Source organism: Trachinotus anak, unplaced genomic scaffold (assembly GCF_046630095.1).
Source record: "Trachinotus anak isolate AG129_WGS33_773 ecotype Australia unplaced genomic scaffold, CSIRO_AGI_Tana_v1 ptg000010l, whole genome shotgun sequence".
Taxonomy (NCBI): Eukaryota; Metazoa; Chordata; class Actinopteri; order Carangiformes; family Carangidae; genus Trachinotus; species Trachinotus anak.
Window position 1 is genome coordinate 23,084,523 of NW_027273861.1, and position 19,103 is coordinate 23,103,625.

Below are 19,103 nucleotides of genomic sequence, written 5' to 3' on the forward strand. Positions count from 1 at the left end.
TAAGAGGTTACATTTAAGTCTTTCCTCAAGTGATGGCTACTTTCTTCTTCGAAGTTTGCTCTGGGCAGGTTTCTTGGAAAAAGAACATTCAGCACGCTGGGGCACCGTGACCTTCGTGCTCGAGAAAAGTATGTGACATATTGTAACAGTGTAAGACCGCTGGCTGATCCTTGCACACTTATCTTCTGAACATTTGACAGTTTTGTTTGGACTTGCCAGACGTGTATTTCATGTAGAAATCTGTACCATTCATGTGCACAGATGCATATACCAAGCAGTACTGTACTGTTTATACTGGGTGGTGCAGGAATGTTTTTGCAACATACGCTGCTGGTTCACACAAACTGTACCAGAGGTAACTTTCAAAACAGCAATGAAAATGACTTCTTCTATCCATTGATAAAGAATTTGAAGTGTAGTTTTGTGTCTTTTATTTTGCTCATATAGCTGGAGGCTTTGACCATTTTTATACAGACAGCAGAGATTTAAAGGGGTTATGTTGAAGATGTAAACATCACTAAGTAGTTTCCTACAGAATGTATGACTATCGCTATACACTGAGGTTTCTTGTGCTTGTTGCAGCTCTTAGTTAAAATTATATAATGTTCACACTGAATGAGATATTCAAACCCAAGGCTATTATATACAGTTTGTTTTTATGGCTGCACCACTAAATAAAATGCACATATTTAAACAATATATTCATTTCCCCCAAATTCAGCCTGACATATATGGTATCTTGGGACAATCTGGGACCTCCACTAGAATATAAAGTTGTATGAATTTCAATAAAGAAACATTTATGAGGCAACTTTCAGATTTCAGTGCAGCTTTTTGCATTGCACAGTCAAGGAGTAATGTGTTATCTATCAGATACAAAGGCAGTGTTGGAAGAACAACACAGTACTGGGGCTGATCTACATCTACAGCTATATCTCCATACAGCAACAGGGTGTTGTATGTGAATCTGAACAGCAGTTGTCATCATGAAACAGAAAAACAACAGAGACACACCTCTATTATATCATATTTCAGACTGAAATAAACTCAGCCTGAAAAGAGAACACCCCTGTACTCCCTGCGTACCTCCTGATTGAGCGCCTTTTGCGTTAGAAATGGGGTTGTTGCCACCTGAAGTTATTTATGATGGCCTCTCCCTCTTCCTTTTGACCTGTAGTGACACAGACCCACCCCCTGCACGTCGACGTGTGATCTTGTTTTCCTGCTCAAAGCTTTGACTACACCATGTGCTCCTGGCTAGGGATAGTCCGCCAACAGCTTGCGTAATGTTTGCTACCTTTGGGCTTATGTTTGAGAGGCAGAAGGTGAAAGGAGGAGGAGAGGCAGGACGCTTCCAGTCACAAGACAGCCAACTCCTGAAAACAAACCTTACATGGTTTTAACTAAGACACCCTTAATAAACAATACATAAATGCTATATAAAGCAGGTCTATAGACAAGGGATTATATACAGTGATAAATAACCATCAGCAGAACAAATCACAGAGGACATACAGTTTAACAGCAAAGCACATGGCATAATAAAGCATGCAGACTTTGTATTTAATGCAACAGAAGATGTTCTATTACTAATATTTGGACTTAATTAAAGGGATGCATGTAAAAGAACATAGATATAAGATAACAAAGGGATCTAACAGCCCTCTACTGTGCCTCTGTCAAAAATACCTTTGCCTTTGTTTTTGGAAAATACTGTACTGTGAACATGTCATGTCTATGGCATCTCACAATTAGCAGATGGGTTAAGAGTGCGCACACTTCTATATAATCAGAGTTCTTGGGTTTCTTTCATTATCACAACCATGAGACAGCGTGTCCATCCTCGCCTGACCAGCCTCCTCATCAGGCTCCAAAACGTGCTGTGTCTGCTGCGTCATACATCAAAAAAGTTGGGGGCTGCAATTGGCCATTGCAGACACCTTACACCACCTCTTATCCAAATAATCAATGTGCATTATGAGAGAATTTTTGGCTGATTTCAGTACATTATGTATCTATGTACTTTAAGTCCAGAAATATATTGAAGATAGTTAAAAGTTAATTTTGAAAAGTATCGAAATTGCTGATTTTCCACAAACCAAATGGACTTTAAATGTATCGTGCATTTTATGCCACTTTACACTTGTACTCCACTGCACTTGAGAGGTAAACATTGTAGTTTTAGTCCACTAGATTAATCTGTCTGTAGTATCTGACTTCATCTGTAGTTACTGGTTTCTTTTAAGTTTTTCTTTTAAGTGAAGTTTTATACACAAAGAAAGTGGAACTTAGAAGAAACCTTTACCTTTACTTCAGCCAACCACACCAAAAATAGCTGTGTACAAAATCATAAGTCAGCAATAATAAACCAATATTATATTAAACTGACAGAAGAGCGTCTCCCTGCCTTAAGAGTACTTTTACTTCTGCTCAGTACATTTTGATGCTCACACTTCTTCACTTAAACTTCAGTAAATCTTTGAGTGCTGAACTTTTGACATATTTTGCCTGGAGATCTCGCTGCTTTTAAGTAAAGCACCTGAATACTTCTATCTACAGCTGTTTCCATCGTTACATTACATTGCATCAGCATATGCATCTGTGTGTCTGTGTATGTGATACTGAAATGCCGCAGCAGCTGAAGTCATGTCATTGCCCCAGTGTGCGAGAAAAGCTGCATGCAGTGACTCAGACGGGGATTTCTCTGAACACCCATCTGGCCACGGCCATTCATCATTGGGTGTGAGGGTAAAGTTTAGGGCACTGTAAAAGCAGGTTTTTTTTTTTTTCCATTTCTAAGACACACAAAGAGGGAGAGGGGTGGTGTGCTATTTCTGCTTGCGTCCTCCGCTTGTACAGCACAAAGCTGACCAATTGTTCTTTTAGGCACGGCTCTTGTTTACACTGACGTATGGTGACAGCAGCAGAAGCGGTTATTATGGTTTAATCGCCGTCATGCAGTAAACTGGTGGATCTGGTCTGTCTGCCTCTGGTCTATCTCCCTCATCTCCACTGAGATCCTCTCGTCTCTCTCATCGGAACAGACGCAGGTGTTGATTGTGCGGATGAGCACGTACTCGCCATTTCCCCCTCTCCGTAGTCCCACCGCAGGGCCCCTGAAGCAAAACACAGCCGAGTGGCCGCATACCATTCTGTGTTCACCACATGTTTTGTTACCTTCAGCGTTTCCTAAAATGGGTTGAAATTGTAACCAAAAACGATATCAACTCGAACTCCGTCGAGTTATCTCTTATGTTAAGTCATTTGTACTACGTCGGGCAGCTGTTTGTGAAAAAGTGGTAAAGTGTACAGTCATGAGACGAAATGGTACCTTGCCATCACGGCTCCTTCTAGAAACCACGTGATTCATCCAGTCTGTTGATGCGGCTCTGAAGGGGGCGGAGACGGGGAGGAGTCAGCGGGAGGTTATAAAAGCTCCAACGCCTCTTCAGCTCCGCCACCTTCCACGCACTTAATATCAGGCGTTTCCCCCCTCAACCGTCCTCTGCGGCTGTTGAAGCAGTGGGTCCAACAACGACGCTAACGCTGGAGCTGTAAAATTAACAACGGGGTAAGTAAAACAAGGAGATTTAGATGGCAGTTGGACATCATTTTTCTACAAATATCGAAATGGTGGATTTAAATGTATTTTTTTCCCCCCTCTCTCGCAACATTGCAGTAATGCTACTATATAAACTGTAACTGTAACCGTCTCATGTTAAGTTTAAATCTGTCATAACCGTCAGTTCGCGAGTGCTCCCGGGTTGACCGTTATGACTGGTGAGCATGTTGGTGCTAGCTAAACTAATGTTAGCCTCCCTGCGCCTATCGTAATCTACACTGTTCAGGCAGAATACGGCGTGGCTTTCCCACAAATTTGATTAGCTTATCCAAAGTGTAGTATAAAGAATTTCTCCATGTTGTATCCTCTGAACTTAGATTTTTTTTTTTTTTTAAATGGCTACAAGTTAACAATTAAGCTCAAAGTGGGTGGCGTTGTAGTTAGCTGTTGATTGTTTTTATTACCTCATGAACATGTGACGAACATTAGCGTATCTTATCTTCGCTGATTACTCATATTAACTCGAATCAACTAGACTAGTTGAGATTGCAAGTAACTAGCCATTTCTGACCAGTGGTGTCTTCGGGTAATGTGGGTTGTAACGCTGCGGTGTTTTTGTGTTGTTCACAGGGCTCCCGTTTAAAGCGCCGCAGCAAGCTAACCATCCACAGCGCAGTGTGATCACTTGCGACTCTCTCTGAAACGACTTTCTGTTTCGGAGAAGTGCAAATTGATATCCAAAGGCCACTGCCGCCGCCGCACAGCCACCAAAAAGAAAAAAAGCCCACCCCAAATTGAAGCAAAATGGTGCAAAATAAGATCACCGAAGTCACAGGATTCCACCGCTCTTTCAAGGTGAGATTTGTTGAGGGCAAAATGCAGTGCTGCTGTCACGCCTTTGCTGAAGTCTCTGTAGTCAGGGCACATTTCTCAGTATTGTATGCCAGATGACTTTACCGTACTATATATAAACACATCTGTTCTCCCACATCGTATGGTTGACAAACGTACCATGCGGCCTGCTGACACATGTATGCATAGCTAATCGAAGTATGACTTGGGAATATGATAGCTAAGTGTTAAAGACCTGCAAAAAAGGTGGCTTTTGCAATCACTTTGATGTATGTATTCTATTAGGACAGGCTTGTATGGCAGCAGGTGTTTGGATTACTTGGTAGCTGTACACTGTACATTAAACATTCGTGGTTTTAAAAATGTCTACCTTTGCTGCTGTTTTGAGTCAACCCCGTTTATGGTTGCAGGATAACAAAGGCACTCTTATCAGTTATGACGAACAACTGATGCTCTCAGCTAATTTGTTCATTGATAAGATTGCATACCTTAACAAGCAGTTTGTTGTTTCCACCTAGGGCCAAAATCCCTTTGAATCAGACGACTTCACTAAAAATGGATCCCATCTTATTGATTCATCATTTAATTTTGATTCTTCCCCAAGACACGGTGAGTATTTTAACTGTTAAGTTAAAGTTTGAAAAGCACTTATCTGTGACTGTTGCCAATGCTGTTCATAATGCTTTAGTTGCAACAAAACTGACCAAAGTTAATTCATTGAAGCTTGTTTCTCAAATTTGGCAAAATTTACTGTTTGCCGTAAACAAAAATGTGTGTTTGCCCTTAAACATTATTTTCCCTTTTAGTTCTTTCTTAGAGTTTGTTTGGGTTCTTTCCTCAGTAGCACATGATAATGTAGGCACATCTTTTCACAGACATGCCTTCCAGCCAGCCTATTGACATCCCCGATGCCAAGAAGAGAAACAAGAAGAAAAAGCGTTGCCGGGCAACTGACAGTTTCTCTGGACGATTCGAGGGTAAAAGCTTTTATTTCCAGTATTCCCCAAATCATATAGTTGCTGTTCTAAAAACTCTAAATAAACAATTATCTGTATTAACTAGTGAGCTTCTTCTCCTAACATGATTTGAATTTGCATTTTCCTAAATTGTTAAACTTTCTGCCGCAGATGTCTATAGACTGCAAGAGGAGGTACTAGGGGAGGGTGCTTATGCCAGAGTGCAAACATGCATCAACCTCATAACCAACAAAGAGTATGCTGTCAAGGTAAGATATTCTCACACCCTTAATGGATGACTGTGTTATATTATAAATTGTTGATAATGCACTGAGTCTTGAGTCCTGCAAGTCGGTGCTCTGCTCTCACGAGTTTGTGAATGTCGTCGTTGCCATTTAACACTTGCTTACTGTCTGTGTGGGCTACCATGGCTAGTGATCAGTATGGAGATGATAAATTTTTAGGATCATGCATGGAGATGCAAGTTACATAATGAAATGCCTATGGACACAGAGGGGCCCTGTGTCATTATATGCAGAAAGCTAGGTTGTGGGATGTCTGTTATTGTGTCCATGCATCCTTCTGTTTACTGGCAATTCTTTAGAAATTGGTTTAGGAAATTACTGGTCGTGGGGCAGGATACGTCCTTTTTCTTTTTTCCCTTAGTTCAGCTCTCTATAGAGGATGTCTGCAGGCTCTCATCTGTGTTGTGCTTTTTCTTTTTTTCTGAATGTGCAACACTAGCTGCAGTTAGCAGGCTCTTCCCCTCACTGTTTTTATAGTTTGCCAGCCTATCAGAAGGCTGGGAGGGATGTACCCACCCCTTTTCTTTACTCCTATTGCCTACAGAGGACGCTGGTAGTGAGAACATTGTGTACTGGCAAGTGTGCCAAAACAGAACCCACATAGAGAGGAAGGAGGGGGTGCTGGGTGAGGGTTTGACCTAGGGTGTTTACATTGCTTTGTTCTCCTTCTTGCTCAGTACAGTTTTTACTTTTTTCTTCCTCTCCAAATGTGGTGTGGACTTGTGAATACAAGTCTTGACTCTTCCTTTTTTTCTTTTATTTATAATGCTTATTTCCTCATTTTTACAAAAGATTGTGAAATTTTTTTCTTAACTGAAGTATAGAAAAATGGAACAAGAGCTTGTTTTACTTTTTATAAGTTCCTGGTCCTTAAACCATTGGACATAAACACCCATCTTTTTTACTCCAAATTAATCCCTGTTTACTGTTTAATTCTGCTTAAGTTTGAAACAAACTGTTGAAAGTTAAAGGCTTGATCCCCACAGAGCAAGTGTCCATATCATACCAATGAATCTTTCAGAGGAACGGGAGGTCAGATTCTGTCATGTTACTATGATCTGTTAGTATTGTTTACCCTGGGATGGTTTGGTAGATCCCTTGGGACTTTGCTGGTCTGGGGGCGGAGACACGAAGGTCGGCAGTTATTGGAGGTCATTTGGGAGTCGGAGGGGGCTCAGACTGCTCCTGCCAGATGTCCTGTCTATCCCCTCCCCCTCCAGACAGGAGTGAATTGCATGTGCAGGCTCCTTGTGTTGCAGTTGCAACAAAAGCCTCAGCACCAAGGACGCACAGAAGCATACCTATTGAAAGGTTCCCCAACAGTCCCCATAAGTGTATTATTTCACAACTCCGAGTTGATGTTTGAACCTGCACTGTGGCTTAGTGACTTTGTTTTGCAGCAGGCTTCTGTGGTTATGATAATGCCTTTTCCAGCTATGTTTTGCAGTTTCTACTTTATCTGCATGTCATCATCAGGGCAGGAGGTTTGTGTTGTGATCAGGAGAAAGTGAGCTGATTGGGGGCTGTGTGTGCTGCTGACTCAGACTGGTACAGTGCAGAGGCTTTGGACTGCTCACAGTCCCCTTGTCTGTCCATTAATCCTAGACACACAGTGCAACTCTGGCCCCACTGGGCTTCAATAGCAGCTGTAATCCAGCTACCAGGAAGAGAAATACGCACAGCCTCCCAAGCAGACAATAACCAACCATGGCTGGAAAATTCAGGCCGTTTGCATTGGTGTCAGCAGTCTATCTTTCTGTCTCTTTTGGCAGGACACCGGGCAGCTGGTGGCCCCTCAGTGGTTTATTTCCAGGCAGCACAAAGTTATATTTAGAGAGTATTTTTTGTTGTTATCGTTAACAGTTTTGGATTAGCTGGGATGTTTCAAAGGAATACTTAATGTCTCCTTCAAAGCACTTAAGATTGACATATGGGTCACACATGAAGGCTAAATATAGAGATGCTGTGACTGTTTGACTCTCATTCTCTTCTGTCCCTGCGTTTGCAGGAGGCACTGAAAGTAGGTTAAACTATCCTTGCAACTGTGTCACAGGGTGGGATAAATGTTGGCGAGCAGGAAAAATACAAGTTTGGTCTGGAAGGTAACTAGTTATATGGCGCTGTGTATATATAATGTATAATCTGGGCTATACCGCCTGCTCTACAGTAAACACAGCTACTGGTTAGGTTTCGTGGTGCACTGTGAGGGGGCGGCCTTCACGCAAATATTAACTCTCACATATGGGCTCAGTTTTTCTTCAGCCAACAGGGCACTAACAGAATTGTCCTCCATCCTTATTCTGTGGAAAACATGATGGTTGCTGGGTCATTTTGTTTAGTGGCCTATTTTTAGATAATGTGGCTCAACCTTTACATTGTTATGTTCCAGATCATTGAGAAAAGACCAGGTCACAGCCGCAGCCGTGTCTTCCGTGAGGTTGAAATGCTCTACCAGTGCCAGGGCCACAGGTAATGTCCTTTTGTCAGGACCAGCTAAACATAATGCCACCTGATGAATATATGGAGTCAGTACTGCAGACCGAGCGACCCAATTTGTGCTGCATCTTAATAGTCCTCTGAATAGTCCTCCTACCAATGCAGTGTAGAAATCACATTGAATTTTCAGTCAGCGAGTATTAGAGGACATGGTTACCACTGCTTCATAGTACTTTTTTTCTCTTCTGAAGGAACATCCTAGAGCTGGTGGAGTTCTTTGAAGAGGAAGACAAATTCTACCTGGTGTTTGAAAAGCTCAGAGGAGGTTAGTGAATTATAGCTGCTGCACAATGCCTGCATCAGATCCCTTTGTTTATTTGTTTTTAATATTCCTATAGTCCATGATCCCTGTCTCTGGGCTGTAGCCAGTTGTTTGTGTCTTTGTGTGAGTGGGTGTACATTCTATGTGTTTTGCTTGTACACAGAGCTTATATGCTCTTTTTTTCCCATTAGGGTCAGTCTTGGCACACATTCACAAGAGGCAGCATTTCAGTGAGCAGGAAGCCAGTGTTGTCGTGCAGGACATCGCCAGCGCTCTAGATTTCCTGCATAACAAGGGTAAGACCACTTGTGGCAAGAAATTTAATGATGACCAAAAAGACATTCACAAATATATGTGAATTTGGTTTTGATACAGTAGTTAGGAACTGATACCATACCTTACAATAGCAAAAATGGATCATATTCACATCATTATTTCTTATTGAGATTGGCCAAGGGACGCATGACCCTATCTTTACATTTCTTTAAACTGGGGAAAATGTCTTGACTTTCTATTTCTTTTAAATTGATATAATAGAAAAACATACTTCAACCCCACACTGGCCAGATCTTGGTAACAAAGAAAATTTGATTTGATTTGTTGTTGTTGTTTTTTTTTTTTTTTTTTTTATTATTATTTTCTAGGAATGGCACATAGAGACCTGAAACCTGAAAACATTCTCTGTGAGAGTGCAGACAAGGTGAGTTTACTGCAAACATGTTTGAGCCCAAATGGTTCAAAGGGCAACAAATGTGGTGATTAAGTGTGATAAATTGCTCTAAGATTGTGATATGAACCTTGGTAATGATAAAGAACAGTGGAAATATGTGGTCCCATAAGTAAATAATCCACGCAAATTATACGAAACGAATGAACTTGTATGTCTTTGCCAGATTTCCCCAGTCAAGATCTGTGATTTTGACTTGGGCAGTGGGATCAAACTGAACAGCGACAGCTCACCCATCTCCACCCCTGAGCTCCTCACCCCTGTAAGTCCAGCTGCTTATTTTGCTCATCTTGTTTGCCATACAATTTTAACAACTTTGATAAATAAGAGAAAATTGCTACTATTGCTAGGGAAAGGCATGCTAGAAATGTACAAGTATAGCTATTCAAAGCTTGGAAGAAGATGATCTGTTATATAGTCTTGGTCACATTTCCCTATACAGTGACTTGTTTCCTTGTGGATAAGAAGGGTATTTTCAGGCTGTAAAACAATGTCTTTATCAAATTCAATCAGCTGGTTAACTATTGGACAGTCCTCAGTGGTGTTAGCTGTCAGACAGGTCGCTGATTGGAAGAGAAAATGCTGTGTTTTGAGGTTAAGGTAGTTCAGTGTTGGACAGTTTCTCTGAAGTGATGTGGTGGATTGCTTCCTGAATGTCCCTGCCTGGCAGCATTTACCCTCCCTTATCATGCTGAAGTATCAGCAACAAGAGATATCCCTCAGTTTAATGACCACGTCCTGTTGCTTATCAGTCGCAAATATTGAGGCCCATGAGTTTGAGGGGCTATGACTGTTTAACCCTCCTGCTGTCGTCACAACACAAAGCAAATCCTCTGAACAGTGCCCAGAAAAGTGGGACGTTTGCACCCTCATAAAGGAGTGGTAAAGTTGAACTGGCAAGCTTTCTGCTTGTGTCAACACATACTGTTGGTCGTCTGGGGGGGCTGATGGATCAGAGCAGGTGAAGGAGAGCGGTTTAGCCTGCAGGAATGTGGTGGGGTGGGTGGGGGGTTTTCTACACTGGTAACTTCATCTTTCTTAGGCAGAACTAATGAAGAGAGAGCCCATCCCTGGACTATTTGGGAGATAATTTTGGAGCCAAGAGGCCGCACATGTTTAGACTACATGGATTTCAAAGCTGATGATTGTCTGTTTGGTGCAGTGGGGTGCTCCTATTAGTTTTTCTTCACATTTTTATAATTATTAAATGCCCCGTTGTATGGGAGGTTTTTGTACATAACTGCAAGACTTGAACTAATCCAAGAATCTTCATTGGAAGAAAAGTTGTCCCTGAGGACAAGATGCACTGTGATAGCCTTGGAATGTAATAAGGCTGCAGGGAACACATTGTGACTTTTACAAGGTCTATCTTCTATGGTATAAAGAAGTTGCAATGAAATCAAGACACAAGAAACTCTTGCTCATTTCCGCTTTCTCTCTGTGGTATGAGAGAGAAAAACATCCACTCTCTTTCTGTTTAGTCTCCACCCAGAGGCCCCAGCCACAGCTTGTGCTGGTCTGCGCTTTCTTTATGTTCTTGATACAAAGGCTGTGCATAAAGCTTGTTCTAGAAATTTTAGTCATTCCCCCCTACACCTAGCAACTGAGATGTGATTGGCTAGACAGTGGGAGGGGGAGGGTCACAGGGAGGAACAAATACCCAGTCTGCTCATGCGCGCTGGCTTGTTTTCTTTGCCTTGATCACAGGGACAATGTTATCTGATTTTCATCTCACTATTGGCCCTCTCACTCTCATTTGCCTACATTCCTGCAGTTGCTGTTGCACAATATAATGTCGTGGCGCATATATTGCTCAATTTCCTGATCCTATTGAATCAACTTAATACAAGGGCTGTTAAAAATGCAAAAGTTTACTGTCGATGTGTTTTTGATCTCCAGTATAAGCATCAGCAATGCAGGAAAGAGGAGATGGACCTTTCTAGGAATAAGCTAATTTTAGTTTACTAAGAACGCTGTACAAGTGACATCTGCTTGGCATGAAATAAATCTGACTGTTTAAATGTCACCCCTCATGTGCAGCAGTTGTGAACTGGGAGGAACTGCAACATGAAGGCACTCCACACCTGCAGCACAGACAGTCAAAAACATTGAAGAAATCATATCAGTTATTTGTTCCTGTCACAGATGCAGGTACAGCTGCATGACGACAGAACAGGTCCTCTTTCTGTAAGCCTCTTCAGATAATCCTGTAGTTTACAAACAATAGAGGTGTGTGTCATCAGTGCTGTCAGTATGGTCTGACTAGTCACATGGTTCCAGGAAAGCCCCAGGTTGCGATACCGACAAATCCTGTGGTAACAGCAGCTGATTAGTTAACTGTCTGCATCTTACAGGAAGGTTTGAGGAGGATGTGACTGCAAGTGCACAAGGTGTTTGCAATAGCAGCACAGGAAGAACAAATTTGAGTTTAGATTTGAGACTGTGCCAGAGCCATTATTGCTGTTACACCCCCCTTTTTTTCAACTCTTATCACTGGCAGTTGCAGGCAGTCTTGGACGGGATCTTTTTCCTGACTTGTCTTTGATTGGCAGTGTGTTTGGGTGGCTTTTAAACAAGATTAGCATCAATAGCTGTTTTTGACAGCACAGCTATCACATTGCCTTTCTGTTTTAGGGCATCTTGGTGGGCAAAATATCCTTTGTGCCTGTGTGTTTTATTTGTGTGTGTGTGTGTGTGTGGCAGCAGTATTTGGCCTGAATCTGGGAGCTTGTCTGTGGAGGCAGTCGCCCCAGACATGATGTTGTTGGTGGAAACGTGGGGGTTGGGGTTTTCTCTTCGACAGAAGCAGCTTTGTCTGAGATTCCTCTGCAGCAAATTTCATTACATAAGGGTGCAGCGGGATGGAGGTGGAGTTAGGAGACAGCTGGGATATGGTACTGGGACACAATAGATGCCTGCTCAATGTAAACATGCACCCCCAAAGATGGAAGGAAGGATGTAGGCCAGAGAGGTTTAATAGGATGTAGGTTTTAATGGAGACATATGCTTCAAAATAATGTGCTTGGCTGTATGCCAGTTTTGAAAAATGTATCAGAATTTATACCAGGTGGTAAAGATACCATCAAAGAATCCCAACCTGACATGATACATATTCAATTCATATAGTATAAATGTTATTTTTAAAGTAAATAGAATCAGATAAAATGTATTTTCCACAAATATCTGTGTCCTGCTGAACTAGCGACCTGCTCCTCTTTTAGTATTAAAACAGCATTTGGTGTTTCCAAGTTATGTAACTGGCAAGGGCTCAGCCCAGTCTCTGCAGGACAGCCAATCCTCTTTTCCCTGCTCAGTGTTTGGCCTAATTCTTTCTTAGCTACATAACAAGGCACTGTCAGGGCTGAGCCTATCCTTACTGTCAGCCTGTACAGCTGGATAGTCAAAGCAATGACTCACTGCTGTTACCTACCCACACTAAACTGCTTCATTATAACAGTGGTCACCTTCACTACCCTGGATATTCAATGTTCCTATTTAGTGTCCTAAAAGCTGTATAGCACATTTTAAATGACCCAGTCACTGCAGGATAAGCATGTGACTGTCACATAGGCTCCCCCCGACCACCACTGCATATCCTGAGAGTACGCCCAAAGCTTTAAGAGTTTAAACCACGAGGTGTCAGCTGAATGAAGGAATGTGGATAGCAGCCAAGATGAACCAAGGAACCTGTTTCTTTTGCTTTTTGTACTGTTTTTCCACTTCTTGTCATCCCTGGGGCTGACAAACTTTTTTTTTTATTCCATGTGTCTTTCACAGTGTGGCTCAGCAGAGTACATGGCACCTGAGGTGGTTGAGGCCTTCAGTGAGGAGGCTACAATTTACGACAAGCGCTGTGACCTGTGGAGCCTTGGAGTCATCCTCTACATCATGCTGAGTGGGTACCCACCTTTTGTAGGCCGCTGTGGTGGCGACTGTGGCTGGGAATTAGGGGAGCCATGCCACACCTGTCAGGTAAGAATTCGTCACACTCATTCAGTGCTGCACCCTTTCTATATTGTGTACAGGACATAAGTGAAACATGAGCACTGTCAAACTCCTCCATCCAGATCAAGGTAACTGATGGTCATTTTTTTTTATGTCCATTTCCAGAACACCTTATTTGAGAGTATCCAGGAAGGAAAATACGAGTTTCCAGAGAAAGACTGGGCTCACATCTCCTCAAGTGCCAAAGACCTAATATCCAAACTTCTGGTTCGGGATGCCAAAAACCGCCTGAGTGCCAGCCAGGTGCTGCAGCACCCCTGGGTGCAGGGGGTAAGTCTTAAACCACCAAACCATTTCTTTATATTATTGACAAACATTTTTTATGTTGTAATTTTAGAGTTTTGTTTCTAGCTAATTAACATCTTTCTTTTTTGTCCAGGGTGCATCTGACACTTTGCCAACATCTATCTTGCATCAAAGGTGAGGACATAAGAGTTACAGCTACAGAAGATTCTGTTCCTTTTGACACTGATATATTTGCAACTTTATATATGTACTTTTCACATTTTAACTGTTTTGGCTCTGTTCTTGTCCATTAGAACCAGCAATGCCAGGGATCTGACATTCTTTGCAGACAAAGCCATGGCTGTGAACCGGCAGCTGGCTGAACAGGATGGCATGGAAGATCAACAGCAGCAGGAAGCCCCGTTTGTTGTTACTGCTACTGGCTCTTCTATGCGCCTCTCTCCTCCTTCCAACTCCAAGCTGGCCAGGCGCAGGCAGCGAAACAGCCAGCCCAAGGGAGGGCCTGTCTCTGCTGCAGAGCTCCGTCAGCTCTTGGCCCCTCTGGTTATTGTGGGAGACTGTGCCTGAATTTAGTCAGCCCTGACCTCCAACCTTCCGTTAAGATTCAAGTCCAGATCTAAGACTCACTGAGACTCTCCCTCCCCAGTTCTGGCTCCTCTCTTTGACTCTAGCTGGCCTTGGTTCCTCTGCCATTCAGGCTTTATTGCCTCTCTGTAAAGGGAGATGCTGCTTGCAGCCCTTCCTCTAAATGCCTTCTGCCCTTCCGCAGCACTTCTGAAGCACATTAGCCCAGGGCCTGCATATAGCAAACACACAAATTTGTGCACGTCCAGGTTGGGGAGGAGGGCCAGTTAATGATTTTGGAGAGAGAGAGAAGTATTTTTGTTAAGTTCTTTTTTTTTCATACAACTCAGTTCAGAAGAAATCAGAACACTTATCTTCAAAACTAAGCTCAGACACCAAAGGACAACCTGTTGTGCTGCTCCCATGTTACAACTGGATCCACTGTGAATTAAGTTATCTGGAATGTTCTCTTTGCCTGTATGTGTATGCATGAATGGCCCATCTGCAGATACGTACAAGCTTATGCAATATGCCAAGATGAAGGCTGTTCCTGTCTTGAAGGGATTCAGTATAAGGGGCTGGAAGGGCTGTAAGCCAATGCTGTCCGTGCCTGGTGCGGTCCATTATGTGGCTGGGGACTACTCAAAGATATATATTTTTTTTTTTCTTTTTTCTCCTTCATTTAAGATAAATTCCTCACAACTGAGCCTCCGCTGTAAAAGTCTGAGATGAGACATAGTCATCCAGCTTGGTGGCCATGCACTTAATGCTCTCAAAGCAAAGAATGTTTGTCTGGACCAGGCCAGCCATGACTTACTGTTCAGTTCATACAGTTTGTTGTGTGTATGTGTGTATATATATTTTATATATATATATATATATGCCAAATTATCAGTGGCCACACCATTCAGTGTTTGACACCATCAGGCAAGTCTAATAGTATTGAATTAAACTTACGTCGATGCATGGCTGCCCCAAAATAAGACTTCTGAGCTTGCTCTGAAGTATACCTGGTATGTTGGTAGAGGCTGACTATACAGTTTGTTAAATGGCCTAACAAGTGAAAATGGGTTTGTTACTTTCACTGTAAAGAAATCAAGACCTGTCCCCTTGCCACAACCTGAACTATGTATTTTTTTTTTTTTCCTTTTTTGTAACTTTTTTTTTTCTATAAATCAATTTATGCATAATATTTAACCTTAAATATTTTGGCAGTAAAGGTTAGAGCTCCTGTCTGGGGTTTGAAAAGCACATTTTGGCCAATGTGACCCAAGTGTCATTTGTTGATCAAATACATTTATTTGGACCATTTTTTTTTTTTTCCCCCGGGTTCACTATTGTCTTGTTTTTCATGAGACGCACCCATTTAAAAATTACATAAATTCTCATTACAAAGGAAAAGGCAGATGAGATTTTTGAAAAAAATAAACATTAAAAAAAGGAAAAACATTCCACAAAAAGAAAAACAAAAAAAAGTCTTCCAAGGATGTGTAGCTGTATTAAGTTTACTTTATTTTTCATTTTTGAAAACTCCATGTCAATGTGCCACACTGATTTTTTTTTTTTTTTTTTTTTCTCCCTTCCCCTCCTTTCTCCCTCCCCTTTTTTGTATGGCTGTTTATAAGCTTCCATTTTCTATATGGTGATTTTCATGCAGGTGCTGTTCAGTTCAGGTGAAACACCGGATGTTTTCCTTTAAGTTTTTTTTATGTTTTGTGTTTTTTAAAAGTTCAGAGTATGTGGTCTATAAGGTGAGAAGATGGAAAGAGTTTGTTTAGTTGATCTGGAGCGTTCATGCCCAGTGAAGGCAAGTTTTTAAGTTTTTTTTTTTTTTTTTTTTTTTTTTTTTTTTAAAATGTGTAAGAGTTCGCATTAATCTTCTTTTTGTTGTTAAGATTAAGTTAAAGCTCATTCTAAAACTGACAGGTAATGGACTGGTGATGAGGTGGTCTCACAACACTGTAGCCATTTCACCAAAGAAGGTTCAAGTCATGACATTGAACATGTGATCCATCACCTAGCAGTGACAGGTGGGGAACTTCTGATTGTCCATGTCCTGTTGCCAGCACTGCAGCGACGGTACTCTGGAAATGGTGTCAAAGGACCCATTATGATAATAGGACACTGTAATAGTTCTAAAAAATACCTTTCTACAGATGCATCGCTATGGGGTTTTATGTCTTATAATAAGACTTACTTGAATTTGTGTATGCAGCTGTTTCTTCTCCATTTGGGAAACTACTTTGCTATCAGTAATTTCAAAGCATTAAGCTGATGATCAAGGCAATCTTGGGGGTTTTAAAGTACCTATACAGTTCAGTATTCTGCCTTTTTCTCCCTTTTGAGCATCAGACAAGTTAGTCCCTACTTTTTGATAGGGTTGGATACTCAGAAACGCACATACTTTGACCATACTCTAATATCCTGAATGGTATGAGTTTTTTTGGTCATGACCATTTCTACTTTTTGTTAAATGGCAGTAGCTTTCTCAACTGCCTTTTATTGGGGATAATGGGACAAGATGATATCCTTAGGCCTAACAACTTTTATATTGTATGTCATTTTGAAGTAAGGAAGTGTTAAAATTCATTCAAATGGACAGTTCATCATCAACCTCCCCACAATTTGAATGTAGCCCAAAGGCAAAAGCATTTACAATCCAGCAACACTGATTAAATGTTTTATAAACAGTTCATTTCATGGACATGATGTGGGGTTATTCTGTCTAAATTGATAACAGTTCTCAAACATTTTTTGAGAGTTGACACCTGATTTTAACACTGTCTGAATCACCCCAAACCCATTGTGTTCATTGGGAAGAAATCTGAAATAAATACATCCTTTAAGTACAAAAATTATTTTGATTTAAAATAAGCACTTTACTGTACCATGTGAATGATTGCAGTTCACTCAAGGCAACATTTATGACAGTTGCAGATTTTTGTATTGTTTTTCTAAAAAAAAAAAAAAAAAAAAAAAAGCAATAAAATGTTTTGAACCACACATTTCTCTGTCTGCTTACTGTAACATCTTGACATTATTGCTTAGCACCAGAAAGGCTTAAGTAAAAACAACTATACTCTGCAAGATATGAGCTCACCTCTTTATCACTAGTTTCATATTAACTCGCAGTCTTATCTCCTGGCTGAGGCCGTTTCATCTGATTCGGTGCTGTAAATCCTTTTATCAGTAACACTCCCTGATATCTGAGCTGACTATGTCACATATGTCCTTGGCTGTTGGTAAATATGAGCTCAGTTGTCTCCACACACACACACTGACTGTGACAGTAGTTTCACCTTGCATGAGTCATGCTGAGAGAGCGGCTGTAGGGGCGCTCTACACGGCAAGACAGACCTGATCTGACGAGACTGATGCAACCTGCTGCAAGAGCTGCAGCTCCTGTAAGTCACCTCCTGGTCTCCCTGGAGATACTAAATGACTTCTGCTGAATTAACTAAATGCCAGTGTATCATTTCAACACCAATACTAGTCAGGATTTGTCATCCTGTGGTTATACTGTGCAGACTGAAATAACGTCAGTAGGAATATTAGTGGTATTACCTCAAGTACTTAAAAATAAGATGGGTTTGGTCTAATTTTGATCTTTTAAGAGAATGAGCAAAGAGAGCATTGAAGAGCATAATAATAATAAGTATAATAATGACCTCAGAGATGTATGTGCCCTTAACCTATCAATAAGGGCTGCAACAAATAATTATTTCAAGTTGTGAGGTCCCAAGGCAACGACTTCAGACGTCTTGTTTCATCTGACCAACAGCACAAATCTTATGTATTTTTACATAGTTAAAAATACATAAAACCTACAAGAAGCAAAGCCTTACTATAGCAGCAAAATATTTATGTTCAGTTAAAGTAGTGAAATGATAAAATTAAATTGTTAAATTGGTTAATTGACTGAATGTTTCAGCTCTGTTATCAATGTGTACATTTATCACATTTTTTGTGTCATGATGATTCCTCTATTCTTCTCTTTAAATTTGAATTTTCTGCACACAACAAATCAAAAAGGAGAACAAAAAAAAAACTGTTTATTGCATAACTTCTGTTTCAGCATTGCTAACGTCATATGGCACAAGGAAATTAAATGATGCAACAGCAGTGTGTTTTCTGTACCAACTCCAGCAAAACATTTTTCATCCCTGAGTAACTTCACAGGCATTTGTCTCCCTCTGGTGGACAGTTTTCAGAGCTGCATGTGAACTCACTGTCAAGATTACAATGAAAATGGATCCTCTTGGTTTACAGCTATGATAAACCATCTAATATAAATACAGGAGAGGATGTCCTCAGTCAATAAAAAAAACAAAAAACAAAACCATATTTATCTTTAATGTGATGACATCAAACGTTATGTAAAAGGGGGAAACAAATAAACCTTGGTATGAGCACAGATCATGGGATTTCAAGTCATGAGATTCAACTCTTAGATCTGAAAAGGGTCAACTGAATTCTATTTCTGCACTGTGAACATGAAGATAGTTCAGAAAACGGGATGTTTAGAAAACAGGAATTCTCTATGACTTAGTCGTCTTTACATACTGAAATTAAAACGAATCTCAATTTTACTAAACTGGATGGCATTAAATCTGTTCTTGTGTTTACCAGACCAGTGACTATAAGAGCAAATTGTTTTTTTATTTCATTGATTGTTTATAGCTTTTATTTGTTTTGGTTTTTTCCTTTTTTTTCATTTCCCTCTGTAAAGCAATTTGTAACTTGGTTAAGAAAAGTGGATACAAATAAAGTTAATTCTGATTAAATGAATGTGATAAATTATTTCCCCATTTTAAAGAATAAAATATATAAATATATATATATTTAAGGTATATTTAAATAAAATACTCCTGGATGAATTATTTATACTCATAATGCCTCACCAGATGCACCAAAATTCCCAAAAGCATCTTAGGGCTAAAATAATCCTAGTACAAAGTGTATGGGCTAAGATCATTTTAACCTGAAGGTGCTTTTTTGGAAATTGGGTCCTGGTCTGCAGTTCAAGCCATAAATGTCAAGAAGATCAGTGTAAAGTAATGTAGCAATGCAGTTACCTGGCTTTCTATTTCATCTCATCTTTTAACCCAATCAATACAGCAACAGTAGT

General features: G+C 40.7%; 1 protein-coding gene and 1 long non-coding RNA gene across 2 annotated transcripts in view; one reads left to right on the plus strand and one right to left on the minus strand.

Annotated features, from left to right (window-relative positions):
• The window catches only part of LOC139626082 (uncharacterized), a 21,189-nt gene continuing 2,086 nt past the window's right edge, over positions 1–19,103 (minus strand). The window contains exons 3-4 of the long non-coding RNA XR_011692101.1: positions 3,332–3,552; positions 1–3,116 (exon numbers count right to left, since the gene is read on the minus strand). This is a non-coding gene — a long non-coding RNA (uncharacterized lncRNA). The remainder of the gene's footprint in view (positions 3,117–3,331; positions 3,553–19,103) is intronic.
• On the plus strand, positions 3,418–18,505 carry mknk2b (MAPK interacting serine/threonine kinase 2b). Its single transcript, XM_071486258.1, has 14 exons — positions 3,418–3,571; positions 4,193–4,417; positions 4,933–5,023; positions 5,290–5,391; positions 5,542–5,639; positions 8,065–8,144; positions 8,363–8,436; positions 8,625–8,729; positions 9,078–9,133; positions 9,327–9,422; positions 12,938–13,132; positions 13,271–13,435; positions 13,545–13,585; positions 13,705–18,505. Exons 2-14 carry the CDS (start codon positions 4,367–4,369, stop codon positions 13,976–13,978), a joined length of 1,428 nt encoding a protein of 475 aa, XP_071342359.1. The 5' UTR covers positions 3,418–3,571; positions 4,193–4,366; the 3' UTR covers positions 13,979–18,505.